Source organism: Molothrus aeneus, chromosome Z (genome assembly GCF_037042795.1).
Source record: "Molothrus aeneus isolate 106 chromosome Z, BPBGC_Maene_1.0, whole genome shotgun sequence".
In the NCBI taxonomy this organism is placed as follows: Eukaryota; Metazoa; Chordata; class Aves; order Passeriformes; family Icteridae; genus Molothrus; species Molothrus aeneus.
Window position 1 is genome coordinate 41,855,949 of NC_089680.1, and position 15,503 is coordinate 41,871,451.

The 15,503-nt window shown below is 40.4% G+C and overlaps 1 protein-coding gene across 1 annotated transcript in view; it reads right to left on the reverse strand.

Moving 5' to 3' along the window:
* Positions 1-15,503, reverse strand: part of SNX30 (sorting nexin family member 30) — a 48,199-nt gene that overhangs the window by 6,835 nt on the left and 25,861 nt on the right. The window contains exons 3-7 of the mRNA XM_066569188.1: positions 13,136-13,246; positions 10,237-10,395; positions 7,684-7,879; positions 6,836-7,035; positions 1,174-1,260 (exon numbers count right to left, since the gene is read on the reverse strand). Of these exons, the coding sequence (XP_066425285.1) occupies positions 1,174-1,260; positions 6,836-7,035; positions 7,684-7,879; positions 10,237-10,395; positions 13,136-13,246 (753 nt within the window). The remainder of the gene's footprint in view (positions 1-1,173; positions 1,261-6,835; positions 7,036-7,683; positions 7,880-10,236; positions 10,396-13,135; positions 13,247-15,503) is intronic.

Consider the following 15,503-nt stretch of genomic DNA (forward strand, 5'->3'; position numbering starts at 1 on the left):
AATGACACAAACTACTTATGTTACAAAAAGGTAAAACAGTTGCCAAAAAATATTCTGATACTCTGAAGAGAAGATGTAAGTATTCAAAAAAGTATTCCAAAAGTTATTCAAAATAATCCCTCCGAGGTATGAGATCCAAAGGACTTTTGACATGCGCAAGATTGGTACAGTGAAATGTCTAAGAACCAGCTTGCTGGATATGCTAGGTTTAGTTCCCTCCATCCTAGACACAACTGCTAGCTCCTGTTTATACAAAGCCAGTTCTACTGAGGAAGTGGAGTGTATACCACACCAGCCAGCAGAGGGACAGGTAGTAGACCCACATACAAGAGCACCACAAAACACCTAGTACACCACTATTTTTATAGCCAAAAGATCAGAAAAACACTTTTGCATTTCTGTGCTCTCATCCTCTTCAGCTTCTTAGATTCAAAATATTATGTGAACCTACTGTAGAGTGAACGTTATTGTATAGTAGTCATAATACTGGAAAGTCACCCATTAATTATTAACACAAATACAAGGGAAACCAAAAACCTCCAAACAGAGGAAGGGAACAAACCCTATTGCCATCATCAGTTAAAGCTACAGTGATTTAAGAAAAGGCTCTTGCACTGTGTTTCATGCAGAAGCGGGTGGCAGCGTAAGCATGTCAGTTCACAGCTTTGCTTTTGCATGGTGCCCAGCCAAAACCTGTCATCCAGTGACACGTGCCATCTCTGTTCAGCATCATGCAGGTAGAGCTCCCTAGCAGAAATGGCAAAATAAGGAGTTTTCCACAGCCAAACAATACAGTTTCACAGTGCCAGGGACAGGACTTTAACTCAGTGAGCTGGCATACTGCTGAGTCACCAGGGACTGTTCTACCACTGCTTTGTTAACCTGTCACTGAACAGTCCAACTGACTGCTGTCTGTTGTTGAAGTGTTACAGAGTCATCCTGCTCTGAACTGTGAGAGATCAGTAGTTCAGAAGTTGTTAGACAAGTTACATATATTTATACTTAGGTTTTATTTCACACCAGCTTGCCAACAACAAATTTCTGTTCTGCCAGAAACTGCTTAAACTGCAAAGAAGCCCCCAGATCCATGAAAAAAGCAAGTTCTGCTTCTCGATTCATTTCAGGAAGTACTGTAGTGCAAACTGTTTTTGTAGAGCAATTTTAAGTGCTAACCTTTGGACGGTCTTCTCTTTTCAAGGCTACTGCTTCCAGTTTTGCTTCATACTCCGCTTGAACTTGGTCCCTTTTCTTCAAAACATTCTATGGGCAAGAGAAAAGAGAGCTGTGAAGGGATCCTCTTCTTCTTTCCCCCAGGCCACAAGAAACTCTAAAGTGATACATCTTCAGTGCCAAGTAAGCCCAAAGTCAGACTTCCAGATATACTCTGCCCTGTTTTACAGCATTTAGGGAGTAGCTTTTAATAATGAACAGCACTTGCTGGCAGGGGCATATAAAATTCAACATTTGGATAAGCTGGAGGCATGCAATATAGAAGCAATCATGAAACCACTAATATAATCCTGAGCAAGTAAATTTAATTAATCAGTTGACCTATTACTACCATGAAAAGGATACAAACAAAAACATTAAAGCTGACAAGGACTAATGTAAAGTTTCGGATATCCTCAAGCAGCAGACAGACAACAGCATTGGCTAAGAGACAGGAAGACCACCACAGAAGGTATTACAAATCCCTTTTCACTTGCAAAGACTCTTCAGAATCCTTTTAAGCAAGCTGTCACATTCCAGTGTTAGAGCAAAAGCAAGCCTTTATTTTAGATCAGCTGGAGGCGGGGGGGGGGGGGGGGGGGGGGGGGAGGTTAGTTGTTGGTTTAATTAAAAAAAAATAAAATTATGAAAAGAACAATTTACATGAAAAGCACTGGACTGCCTGAGAGAGCTTCTCAAGCAGTAAACATCTTATTGACAGAGTATTTTCAAAATAGAGAGGCAAAGATGCTACCCTTAGTTTGTACTATATCCACAAAGAACTTCACCAAGTTTATATTACAATCTTACAGTTTGAAAAGAACCACAGGAATTAGTCTTTCTAAAAAATAAACAGCTTTGTATCTGCAAGAGCAGGAAACTTACCACTTCAGGTTTCACAAAGAAACAACTCGTATTTTTAAATTACTCTGTCGATGCAAAGTTATTATTAAAAGTGCTCAGAGGGGAGTCAACCAACACTCTCTGTAAGTTTGAAATTCTATTGCAGCTAACTTGGCTTTGAGTCTTCCCTTCGGACATCCAGAAGGAATTGTCCCATTAGGACACCAAGTTCTAACTACTCATTGCAACATGTCCAGACAAGGCTAGTAACACATGACTAGTTATGTGCAGTGCTGCCTACCGAAACATGTTTTTAAAAAAGTAACTCCTCTAACAGCCAGTCTAGATCTAATTAAGAGCAACTAAGGACGTACATATATGTATTAATCATCATCCCTCTCCTCCTTCTTAAGCCAAGAGAAGGTCACCAATGCAGCTGCTCTAGAGTAGGGATGTTCAATCCATTATAAATGGGAATGGCACTCCATCCACAAAGCTACTATTAGATTAGTCAATAAAAAGAGGGCAAACCTGAAGAATTCACCTTCAAGAGCTCAACTCTCCCTTTTGTTCCAAAAAGGATGAAGAATCATACCACTGGTTGTGTTTGGTTGAAAAACCGCAACACTGCCCCTTCTTTTTGGAATCTATGCAACTATCTGGGATGGCCTTTAAGTGATTGAGGTTACCAATGCAACAAAAGTCTGAGAGATTTAATAGATATTTCTACTTTGTATTGCCTCTTGAACCTGAATCAACTGAAATTTCTTCTGTGAAAAACAACTGCCTCCAGCAATTGTATTTTGCCTTTAGAAGCCTGGAGTTAGTGCAGGAAGCTGAATCTCTACCAGGAGTAGCCAATGATTAACAGTTATTGGCAAACTGGATTCAAAGAACAGGTGTCTTAATTCCCCTTAAGCGCTCAAGTCCACCTACTGGGGACCACTAATAATGAGCTTGTGAATATGGTTTTAAGTATCCAGTAATGGCTGACCTGTAGGTAACGAAAAAAATATTACCCTCCCTTTCACTTGTCCCGTATTTTCCTCTGGCACCTTTAAGCAATCTCCTCTGTTCTAGATTGATGCCTTGATGCTTTAGCAGCAATTATGAAAAGCTCTGCATCAAGTATCCTAAAAATTACCACAGACCGTGTAATACTCATTAAGACCTCACTCAGAGGGAAAAAAAGTTTATTTTTAAAAAAAAGTTGGAAGAAACCAAACTCAAAACTAAAAAACCTCAATCAACACACTTCAGTTATTTCAGGCCAGAACTATACCAGTGGTATCTTAACATGAAAGACTTAGCCTAGTTTCAGCAGGTCCTTCACCATTTTGTATTTAGTTGAAATATTCCACCTTGGCCCACACAGAGCTTTCAGGAGCTTGCCATCAGCCTCTTACCTCAAATTTAAATTTCAATCCTGTTTGCACACTCCATAGCTTCCTACTGTGACTAAACATCACAAGAGGATCTCTAGTTACTCCATGCCCTTAAGGACACATTTACCTACTAGTGTGGTGCTTGCTTTAAACATGCCTTAAAAGTAATGTCCAAGAACACCCCCGGGGAGTCACGTCACATGATAAACCTTTATAGCAATGTTGAGCAAACAGAAGTCATGTAACATCCTAATATCTGCACTGAATCGTGTATAGGAGATTTTGTCCTCTGCACATGCCTCCCAGGGCAACACCAATGTACATCAGCAAATGTGGTACCATGTTTGCTGACAAGGGCCTTGCTGCACCAGGAACTGAGACATCACCTTGACATGTAATAGAAACCACAGGAATACCAGGCTGGAAGAGACCTCAAGGATTAGCTCATCCTACCCTTCTTGGCAAAACACAAGATGGATCAGCACCCTGTCCAGCTGGATCTTAAATGTGTCCAATGTTGGGGAGTCCACCACTTCCCTGGAGACATTATTCCAAAGGATGATTGTTCTCATTGTGAAAATTCTCCTCTTGTGTTTAATGAAAATGTCCCCAAGAGTAATTTGCACTGACTGTCCCCGTTTTTCCATGGGTCTTCTTGTGAAAAGGGAGCTTTAATCATATTTGTACTCAATCATTAAATACTGGTAGGTGGTGATAAGATTTTCCCTAAGCCTTCTTCCTCAAGGTTGAACATACCCAGCTCTGTCAGCCTTTCCTCATACAGCAGTCTTCTCAGTCCCTTGACCATCTCTGGTCCTCTTCCAGACCCTCTTCAGCTTATCCACATCTTCTTGTGTGCAGCAGGGATAAAAACTGAAGACAGTTGTGGCCTAACCAGTGCTGAGCAAGGCAAGTAATTTGGAAAGGGTCGGTCTCTTCCAGACACTACCAGCACACATTTTAACTCAAGGACACAACACCAGCTTCTGCCCTGTTCTGCAAATCTTTCAAACAAATCCAGAGGCTAGGCTTCCCTCGAAACAACCAATTTTCTATTCAAGCAGAACTACTGGGGTGCAGTTCCCTCAGGCTCTTCTCCTTAGGTACAACAGTGCTCCTGAAGACATCAAGGCCTCTTCATCTCTGAACAGTGACAATAATCTGGCAGTTCTTACTCAAGGGACATTCAGCTATGACTGCTCTATAGATCATGTTCCCACACCTACACCAGGGGTACAGTGTACAACAAAGAAAGCTAATCAAGGTTTCACTGAACTCCTAGTACCTGAGGAGTTACCTTCCATCAAGTACCCTGTGCAAAAGATATGCTCTGAAAGAACAAAACAGACTTTCATCTCACAAGCAGTCCTCACAGCAGCTGATGAAGAGGAATGCACTGCTAGTGAAGAGGACCACCCTTTCAACAGAAAGTCTCCTGCACTCCAAGGGTGCACTCCTTACTAACCTTAGTTACTTACTTAGCATTACGGATTCTGAAAGGACAGTTCAGTAGCTGCTCACTTCAGAAACAGAAACAGGCTGATGTTTTCTAACAGAAGAAAACTGCACTCTGTAGAACCTGAGAGAGTTCAGTTTTGCTATTTGAGAAGAAAGGAAAATACAAACCGTCTGTCTTTGATAATGATAGTTTTTGTTCTCAATTTCCAAATTTTTAGACTGAGTAAAGCTAATAAGATGTCCAAGCCAGACGCTAAACAGCGTAATTCTTTAGAGCACTAGAAAGTCAAGTCAACAGTCTAAACAGTTCAAGCTAAAAAGCAAGGGTTTCTTTAGCTGAACAAGTACTTTAGACAGTAAAGTAAGTGTTGGCTTGGAGACAGTGCCATTCTAAAAGGGCTGTAAAAGACCAAAAGGAAGCCTAGGTGCAAGTCTGTAATGCCGCTCTGCCTGTGGTGAGTGGTGATTATCTGCCTAAAGTACCTCTTCAGCTGAAGAAACTCTGGCTTTCAGCTTAAAAAAATTTCTCCTGCTGTATTTTTGAAGAGCACCTCTCACAATTCAGCCTGCCCCTTCAGATGCCATCTTTGGTAGGTATTTTTAGCATCAAAAGCCAGATGTTCTGAGTTAAAGTATTTAATCACTAGCCTCACACTCTGTTTATTTGTAATCACACTCCATCCACCTCCAATTCCTACAGTCCAAACATCCCAAGACAAGGCTTCCTACAGCTCACTCTGTTCAAGAAATACTTTACTGTTAATAGACCCATAAAGAAAATACAACTTATTCATGCTGGGGCCAAATCCATGGTGACAAAAGCAAAGAATATACCCAGAGAATTAGTGCAAAGCCACCTGCAAGAATACTTTAACCACAAAGATGTACAACTCCTGAAGCTGGGAAAAGATCACAAGAAAGTGTTTAAATTCTCAGTTTGAGAAGCATAGGATGACATTAAGACAGAGAAGGACTACCATGTAAGTAAGGACTATATGTAAGACTGTAAGTTTACGGTGGGCTATTAGATCTGTAAAGGAGTGCATATCACAGCCTTGTAACAGTTGTTCCAAATGATAAGTCTTCAGAAGGAGCTTGTCTGCTAGTACCCCATAGTGGGACTGATATATACATATGGCACACATACTGTGCCACAGGCAAGTTGTGAAAAGCTCTGATGGATAAACTAAAGTCCTGGATATAATTTTTTAGTAAAGTTAACTCAGTAATTCTTCTCCCCATTAGATGTGATTGATTACCAACGCTCCATAACTTCAAGAGAATAAAACCCACATTAAAGTAGCTTTTATTATGTCTGCGTAAGCAGTAAAACATCAAGTTCCTAAAAATTATGAGTCACAGAATACCATCTTTAAGCAGTTACTTGGTATGCAGAACTTAACAGACATATCATGCCTAGGGTATAGGGATGACAGAGGAAGCAATATCTATCATTTGGACACATGGTTCTAAAATAAGGCACCCAACTCTGCTTCATACGAGTGATATAAACTGCTAATGCTGTAATTCCTGTTGGACCCCACAGTGACTCTGTAGTGAAGTAGTGAAGAGCTGAAGCACAACTAGCTTCAATTCAAAGAGAGAGTCTAGGCAGCCACTGGAAGTCTCCTATAGAGTATCACCTGCCAAACCAATGAAGGGGCAACTCATTGGTTATTTATTGTAGGGTGCACATGTTGTGTACACCCTATAATATTGACCCTAGCTTGATTGAAGAGCAGAGCAGACAGATAATGCTATTCATGCAGTACCCTGCTATTAAACATACCTAACTTTGTTTTGACTATGAAAATATCCTCCTACTTAATGTATTACTTCCCCACTTTTCCCATGACCACCATTTCTCACTGTTCAAAACAAATGAACTTGCTAATTCCAGGCAAACACGACAGCGCTTTCTGCCACAGGGCTCTCTTTACCTTCATGGACTCAGCATACAATATATATTCCCTAAGCACAGGCAGGAAGTCTTCTGTCATGTCCTCACTGAGTTCTTCAAGAGCTGTGCAGCAATTCCCAATACAGGCAGACACTCCTTCCAGTGGCTCTGATAGCTCAACCTCCAGCCCTCCCCAGGTTGAATAAACAGGTCCATATTCTCGTAGTTCCACCAAGTATTCTACAAGGGGCAAATGAAAAAACAGATTACAGAGTAAGAGCAAGGCACAAAGATGAGCAAACACAAAATAGGTGAAATCACGCACCAATTTTGAATAACATTAATCCCCACAGGGAGTCAACGCTTACATTAGCTACTTAATAGACTTAATAGAGCTCTGTGGCTGCACAGGTGACAGGTTCAAGTTGTCTCTTTCTTAACTTATGATTCCTACAGACTGCCAATACAAAGACTCTTGCACCTGTGCAGTAGCCAAGGTCAGTTTTTTAAACATATGTAAAACCTAACTCTACTAAGACAGTCTCGTAAAGCTTGTCTTCATCTAGGAATTCCATTTGTATTCCTCCAGGTGGAATCTACAGGTTATCCCACCTGTAATCTTTCAAAAATTTTTCAAAAAATTACTCCAGAAATCTTTCAAAAAACTACTCAACTTAAAAACAAGATTTAAATTGAGCTAATATCAGATACTGTGTTACTGTGTTTTGGGCCTTTCTAAAATCTGGAACAGGCATTAGATTTTGCCCTGTGTGTGACTTATTACAGGCCAGAATCATCAACACAAATTGTTATTATCATTATATCACCCAGAATAAGACACAGAACATTCAGACTGGAGTATTATGATGGAACATCCTGTCTCCTTACCCAGCTGTTCCTTGATGATCCGTTGTGCTATTCTATCAATGGTACCAAGCTTTAGAGAGAATGTGTCCAGATAATCCCCAATGGCTGCAAACTCCAGTGGCCGACTTCTTAATTTGTAGCCTCCTGTAACGTATTTGACAGACTCCCCCATCTTTGACAGCAAAGCCATTCCTTGCTTTTTGTAGGCATTAAGATCCTAGGAATTAAAATGAACAAACAAACAAACAACAAAAAAGAAACAAAAAAGAGTATGTTTAGGAATACTCACTTACATGTTTAAATATTAATACAGTGAAGGATACTTTACAGTCAAGATCAAATCTTGTGAAAGCAACAGATTACATCTGACACACAGCCTTGAACAAAGGCTTTCTACAAGCAGTACAGTTGAGCACAGCTTCAAGGCTCCATGGAGATAAATTATCCAGGAGAATAGTATGAAGTACATTAGAAATAAACAAGTAGGCCAACTTTGCATATGGCCATACTTTCCCATTTTCCTGTACTCTCACCAGGGAAGCAAGCTTATTAACAGTTCTGGTTCCACCAAAACATTTCACATCATTCATCTACACATACTTCTAAGTCAATAACAGTACAATACTGGTATTAATCAGATGCACCAGCTGGCTCTACTGACCTACTACAGAGCTACACACTGCACACCTATTTGGTAAGCAGCCTCCTCACTCCAGTTCTGTGGTCAAACAGGAGGCAGGTGAAGACTGCAAGCAGAAAAAATGCAGCGTGAGGAGACCAGCAAAACTTCTCTGCAAGAGAGACTGTAGCTCAGGCTGGGTCAGATGCATCCATATTGCTGCACAGAAAGTGTAAACCTCCTTCTCACTCCTTTACACATTTGCATAAACCAACTTTCAGATTATCTATGCTAACAAGACTGCTACTCTACAATTTTCATGGGATTTCACCTTAACAGTACACCAGAAAAAAATGGTTTTAGTTAGTCAAAACGCTGACAATGTTTCGTTTTATTTCTTCCAGCAGAGGTCAGTATTCAACATCTCAAAACAGACTCAGGAGCTATAGTTTGGTTGTCCTATAGAGCCTGAGGAAGAGATGTGTTCAGACCAAGTAGGCTGTAGAGATCAAGAATTCAGATGTATTACTACAGACGAGACTAAAAGCTTAAGAGACTAAAGTTTTTTCTTAAAAAAAAACCCCAAAAACCAAATAAAAATAGCCATCTTCAAAACATGTACTATGGTATTCCTTCCCAGTACTTAATGTAAGTCCAATGTAAGCCTGATTAAGAAAACCTGACATCTTAGCAGCTAGTGTAATTTTCAATTATGTTTGCATTTAAATGCAATTTGATTTTTTCTTTCCACATGTCATCAGTATGAGCTACAAGCAGGCATCAGAAAAGATCCTTGAACTCAAAATTATTCACTCACTCTCTCAAGCATTCTGGTATGTTACAGGTCCAAAGAGGGAATATGAAGAAACATTGGTCTCTCTTCTTCAACCAGGAGGTGATCTTACAACTTCCTGTAGTAACTAAATTCTGAAATCCTAGTACACTGAACTGACAGCTCACTGCTCCACTAGACCAGGTTCAAACATTAGAACCATTCAGCAGAACAGGCATCCTTTCCCCAGGATGCTCTGTAATCTCAAGGCAAACTCTTCCTAAAGCAGAGGATGAAGCCCTTGACATTGATTTTGCAGGGATGGCAGAAGACAAATAGAGCAGCTAAGAAAGCTGCATTGTGTTTGGACAGATCAAAAGAGGAACTAGCTATAAGACATTTAAACAAATTCTGCATTTCTGGCTTGTTTCAGTGGTTAATTTCACCATGGAGGGGAAATAAAAACACTGGAAATTGATTATTAACAGCAAGCAAAGCATGAACCTGAAATGAGCTCAAACATCACATTTAAGTGAGCTAGATTAATGTGACTTTGGAAGGGCATACCTTTACAGCACTTCTCACCTATCTGGTAAAACCCAAGCATAGCTGCAAGTCCTCCTAGTCTTATTTGAAATGCAGTTCTAAAGAAAGCCAAAGAAAATTGCACTATTCCTGCATGAGTCATGCAGAAGAGATGCATGAAATTGTTGGCTGAGAACAAACAAGAATGAGGCCTCCATGCTTAGTTTTGAGGGCATCAAGTGCAAGCAGTATAAAAAGAACAGACAAGATAAAAAGTCAAGAAATTCACAAGCTTTTGTGCAAGGGAGACTCTTCTTCCTCTCCCCCTTCCCTCCTCCCCAAAAGAGGATTTTAAAGTCTATAGTTTTCTGAATTTTTAGTCTCTCTTGCATAATAGGATTACATGCTACAAAACAAGAAAGTCTGGAGAATTCAATTTATCAATTTGCAGAGAGGATTCCTCTTCCCTTCAAGCACAGGGAACCCATACTGTTGTCACACACAAGGGTCTGTCACACACAATAGTCAGAGTGCCCAATAACCCTCTGGAGGAAGTGGAAGCTCTGATCTGCTCATGTAGTTTTGTTAATGCCTTTTTACCCTCATTTCAGAAGGGACTGCAAAGGTCAACAACTGTATTTGAAAGTTACTGGCTTACCTTAGCTGTGAGAAAGACGTTGAAGTGCTCATTAAAAGACAACACTGGGTGATCAGTTATTCTCTTCAAGAACTTGTCTAATGCTTTCCTCCTTGTCTCCACGAACTCTTCCGAAAAGCGATCAACAACACCCTTCACCACAAATTTTTCAGGAAGAGGCTGTCAGAGATAAGCAAACAGTACAAGATTCAAAAGACCAAAAACTTGCTTCTGTTTTGGAAATTTGGAAATAAACAAAGCAATCAAATTCCAGTCTTAACAGGAACTGAAACATTGTGTTTGTGAACAGGTACCGTGCATCAGATGGGATGCAAGCTGTGCTCAAAATTATCCTTAAGCTGGTCTGGCTTAAAGCTAGCCATTCTACTGAATGGCTTCAGCTGAGAGACACACCAGGGAAGTCAAACAGTACTCACACTAGCATAGCTTAGATTGTTCTCCCTAGTGCTATCCATATTCAAGATCCAGCTCTGAAGAGATGCCAGAAGAGCTGCATGCTATTTATAAGAGAAGCACACATAACCACCACCCCCGCCACCAGCCAGTGCTGAAGCAAGGCTGCCCAGCCTCAGGAAACTCGGAAAACTGCACAATTCTACTTCCCACAAACCCTCTATGAACAATTTAGAGCTTTTGAACAGGGCCCTCCTGTAAAAGGCCAACAGCCTTAGTGAGAACACTGAGCAAAACCAAACCAGGGGCTTGACACAGAAAATGGCTGGATCTTTTCTGAAGTGTGAGCACACCTGGTCATCTATCACAGCTGACTTTCCTGGGTATATTTCTGTAAGTGACAAAAGCCTGATGATACATTCACTTTTACATCTTACTATTTTGCAGTTCATCTCTGCAGTTCAGTTTGACTGTAAGCCCAGACTATCTCCAGACTTGCTAGTTATACAGTCCCCCCTGTTACACTTGTATTACAGAATACACAGTACCACTTTGGATGAAAGGTAACTTTTTAAGCTGATGCATGGTTAATTTCAGCTCTACCACTACATGTGCTTTTGTTCTGTCCAGACAGCATAGACTTAAGATTAATATAAATTTTAAAATTGTGCTTTACCTTTGTAGTCTAGAGACAGAACTGAGATCAGTTTTACTGTCTTTTGAAAGAAAATATTAGAATGTCTCAGATCTTTTAAAAAGAAGTAACTATCAGAAACTGTAGAGATGAAGAGGAACTCACAGTGAGGTTAGTTTTGGCTTCCAAGTGTAGGCTGTCATGACACACTGCACTGATAAGACATTATCATTTGCTACAGCAAGATTTTAGGCAGAATCACTATATTGAGATTAGGAAGACAACTCCCTTTTGATAATTTGTTAAAACAGAAAGCTTTCAGGGATTCCAGTATTTATAATTACAAATACAGATAGTCTTAGATTGTCTTGAAACATCTTTTCAGAAAACACTTGAGCCAGTGCATCTGAAACCACCTTTACCTTCTATACCTCATCTATTTCTAGACAATAAATACATAAAACATTCAGCAACCTCCCTACCATATCCTGCATGAAGGAGATTATTAGGGGATTCTGTAATTGCTAACTTGTGCATAAACAGAAAAAATCCTTTATCTCCCTTATTAACGGCACATCCTTTTACCTCCAGATTTTCTAGAACAAATGCACCTAACTAACCTAGAACTGGCTTGTTCTACAGCCAGTTCCATGTCCAGTATTACAGCTACTCATGCAAAGTTTGCTGTTCTGTCTGCAACAAATTACTGGTAGGAACAAAGCAGCTTGATTCCCCAGCTATGACTCACCTTCTGCTACTCGACTATTATTTACAGCCTTGCAGGCTTCAGGCAGAACTGGCTGCCTATTAGTGTACCCAAGAAGCAGAAGCTGAATTGTGATTGTTCCAGCTGTTCAGAGAATGGGACGTGAGAAAACAGTATGAGCACTTAACACATTACACATGCCTCCACCTTATGCTCTCAAGCTCACTGTCTTTCTTTTCACTACTGTTCACTAAACATATTTGCTGGAAGTTAGTGGTGTCACATGATTTTGTGAAGTACTTCTTATCTCTGAAACACTCAGCTATTATTCCACTTGAGGCAAGTCCTAGCATAATTAAGGACTTAAACAGCGCTCAACCATAGAGCAACCTAACAATACTTCTCACACAGCCTACTCCTTGATGAGGGAGGGAGGGCAGAGAAACTTCCACCCCATCACCCACCCAAGGCAAGCTAAAGTATGCTAGTAGTGTTGCTATTTCCTGCCAATTCAATTCCTACGGGGCTTTTTAAATGTCTTTGTTCAAAAGGACTGAAGGCAGTGATCTCAAAGGTTTCCTATACCTACGTATAAGGTAGTACTAACTTCCTCACATCAAATAAGGTGGTCAGATCACCACCAGTTTCAGCAACAATGGGTGCAGTAGTTTAGCTAATCTTATTAGGCAAACTTCTACCTACTGAAGGCATGCAATAGCTACCAAACCAGAGGCTGAGACTTCCAAGTCAGTGCTATTACATGTCAGTGCTATTAAGTGTTTGCACAAGCAGTTTTAAATTACTTTGTCAAACCAGCTCAAAAGGCCATCTTGAAAACTGAGACTAGAACCTGAAGTACCTGTGGCTTTTCATAATTCCTAGATGCTTTGAAATACAGATGTAATAATTGAGTAAACAGATTAAATGTATTCTATTCATGTCACAGCTACTGTAGTCAGCACATGTATTGCCCTGCAGGAGGTTGACAAAGCTTACCTCTCAGGTGTGCCACTCAAGGAAAGCCTAAGCTTCCTAACTAGTCAGGAATGGGAAGCGAAACAGAATAAAGTACTGTTTTTTAAACCTAGACACATTGCATCCAAATATTACCCTTGGAAGACAGATGCACAACTGTCCTTAACAGCAGATTCTTGCTTAGTACCTACGGGAATAAGATGCGTTGGCTGAGACTCTTCCAGCTTGTTTCTCAACCAGTCGAAGTCTTGGTACCGCCGACGGACAGAATACTCCGGCAAATCAAACTCTGCTCGTGTGGTCTGGAAAAGAACAGGATATAATTAGTGTGCAGCAACTTCAGAGCTTAGCAGCAAATGCAGTACAGCCATCTCTGGCAAGGGTGAAGCCAGACAAGCCTTGCAGGGGGGTGTTAATCCCCAAAATTTTGCAGCCAGCATGAGAGAAAGATCCTCTGGTCTTCCAAGCAGTGGAAAAGCAGCAATATGAAAAATGATTGCTTAGAGCTGATGTGTTAAGATCTATTTGAAGTTCATTACATGTTCTGCTCTCATCATGGTAGAAGTCTGTAGAGCAGAAGCACTGTGCACCACATAGCTCTCTTGGTAGTTACAAAATTGCAAAGACTGTATGAGATATTCATTGCGAGGACAAGACTATTTTAACCATCAAGAATTAAAAGTAAAGGTGTTTACTGATTTGTTTATTCTATGACATGCACTATCCACAGGTGAAAAAGTGTTTCACTGCTGTCTTGTATTCTAAGACTGATGGGCTTATCACACTCCAAGTTGAAAAGATGAGAACATAAGCTACTGCAAGGTTTGATGGACCATTTTTGTTGACTTCCAAGATGAAGAAACAAGTCTGCTTATGTGTATGCCCGATTAGATATATTAGTACATTAAATTAAACTTTTCCTTCTTTAGGGCAAGGTCACTCCAAGTTTGAGGGGAAAAAAATAAGTATGCAGATAAACTGCTGGCAAGTGTTTTATCCAGTCTTTGAAGAGTCCATAACCTGGAAGGTTGATTGACTGTATGGGGCTGCTTGCACAGCATGTACTGCAACTGCCTAAAATCACTCGTGAAACCGTGTACCAACTAGGAGTGTCTGCTGAAGAGCCTGGCATTGCAGCAGCCCTGATTAGAAGGTAGATGGCCCTTGTAGTTATGTCCCTCTGAGAAGCAGAGGCAGCTATACTTCAGTTACTTGCAGCATTATGTCCACCTTGCAATGCATGGCTTGCAGTGCCAGCACACTACATGCCTGCAGCCAGGCATCAAACCCAGCACACTCTGAGGAATACACCGGCAACTCCAGCCTTGAGCTGGCATCGAGTCCAGCACCTGGTTGCTTCGCTAGTCCCAGCCAGTAGCAGCCTTTAAATGTCATCCACCTCTTCACTTGCTCTCTGAATGACTTTAACTCTTCAATTGCTGCATTTTACTCCTACCAATCACCACTGGGGATCCTGTAAAAGTTCTATATATGAAATCTCTTTCTAGGGTGAACTCAGGAGCCTTAATATGGTATCAACAGCACAGTAGGTCTACAATACTGTAAGCAGCAAGCTGATGTGTCATTACCTATAAAATTGTTTGGATTCTAGTAAAGGAAGGCACAGACAGAAAAATAAATCAGGATCAGCTCCTCCCTTCTTTGACCTGCTAGCCATAATAAGCAATATAGAGGTTAGTCCATGGATTAACATAAAGAATCTTCATGAATTGGAGCAGTTTTGTTTGTAGATGAGGGACTACCAAGACCCCAATATCCACTGCAGATCTGTGCTTTACTCAGCTATGCACTTCTCAGAGTAACACCAGCTTATTTAACATCAAAGAGTGCCACACTATGAATGTGACTTCTGAGACTTCATTTGAATCATTTTCACTTGTTTGGAGTAAGAGAATGAATGGCTTTAAATATAAAGCCATAGTAAAGAAAATAAATAAAAATAAATAAATATAAATGGCTTTAAATATAAAGCCATCTATAAATAAAAGAAAGGGAAAAAAAGCATGTGATGAGGCAGTAGTAATTCATTAGAAGGCAGACCTTCCGTGAACTGGCTGTCACTGCCCAATGGCATTTTAAGAGATCACATAGTGAGTGAATGAGAGCAATCAGAATGGCTACACAGTACAGTGTCTTATCCTGCAGCATGAGAATGAAGGTAAAGTCTCCCATCTGTTAGCACTGAGAAGCTTATTAACCACTATGCTGCTAACAGTTAAGGAAAACCATATAGGACTGCCTAGGAGTTGGAAAGCAGGGTTAAGTCCCAGTACACAAACTATACATTAGCTATAGCTCACCTCTACCAAACTGCTCTTGTTGCCTTTACTTTACAAGCAGAAGTGCAAAGTTTTCCATATATCACATTCTTCCACTGAGATGAAAATACAGCAGCAACACTTCAGTGTTTACTGTAAAGGTTATGAAATCTAGACAGCAAATAAGCTTTTCAAAGACTATTTGGGCAGAACATAAAGGCCCTTCAAGGTTTTAATGAAACGTCGCTAATGCTGAAAGAATTTGGATCTCAGATCAAAC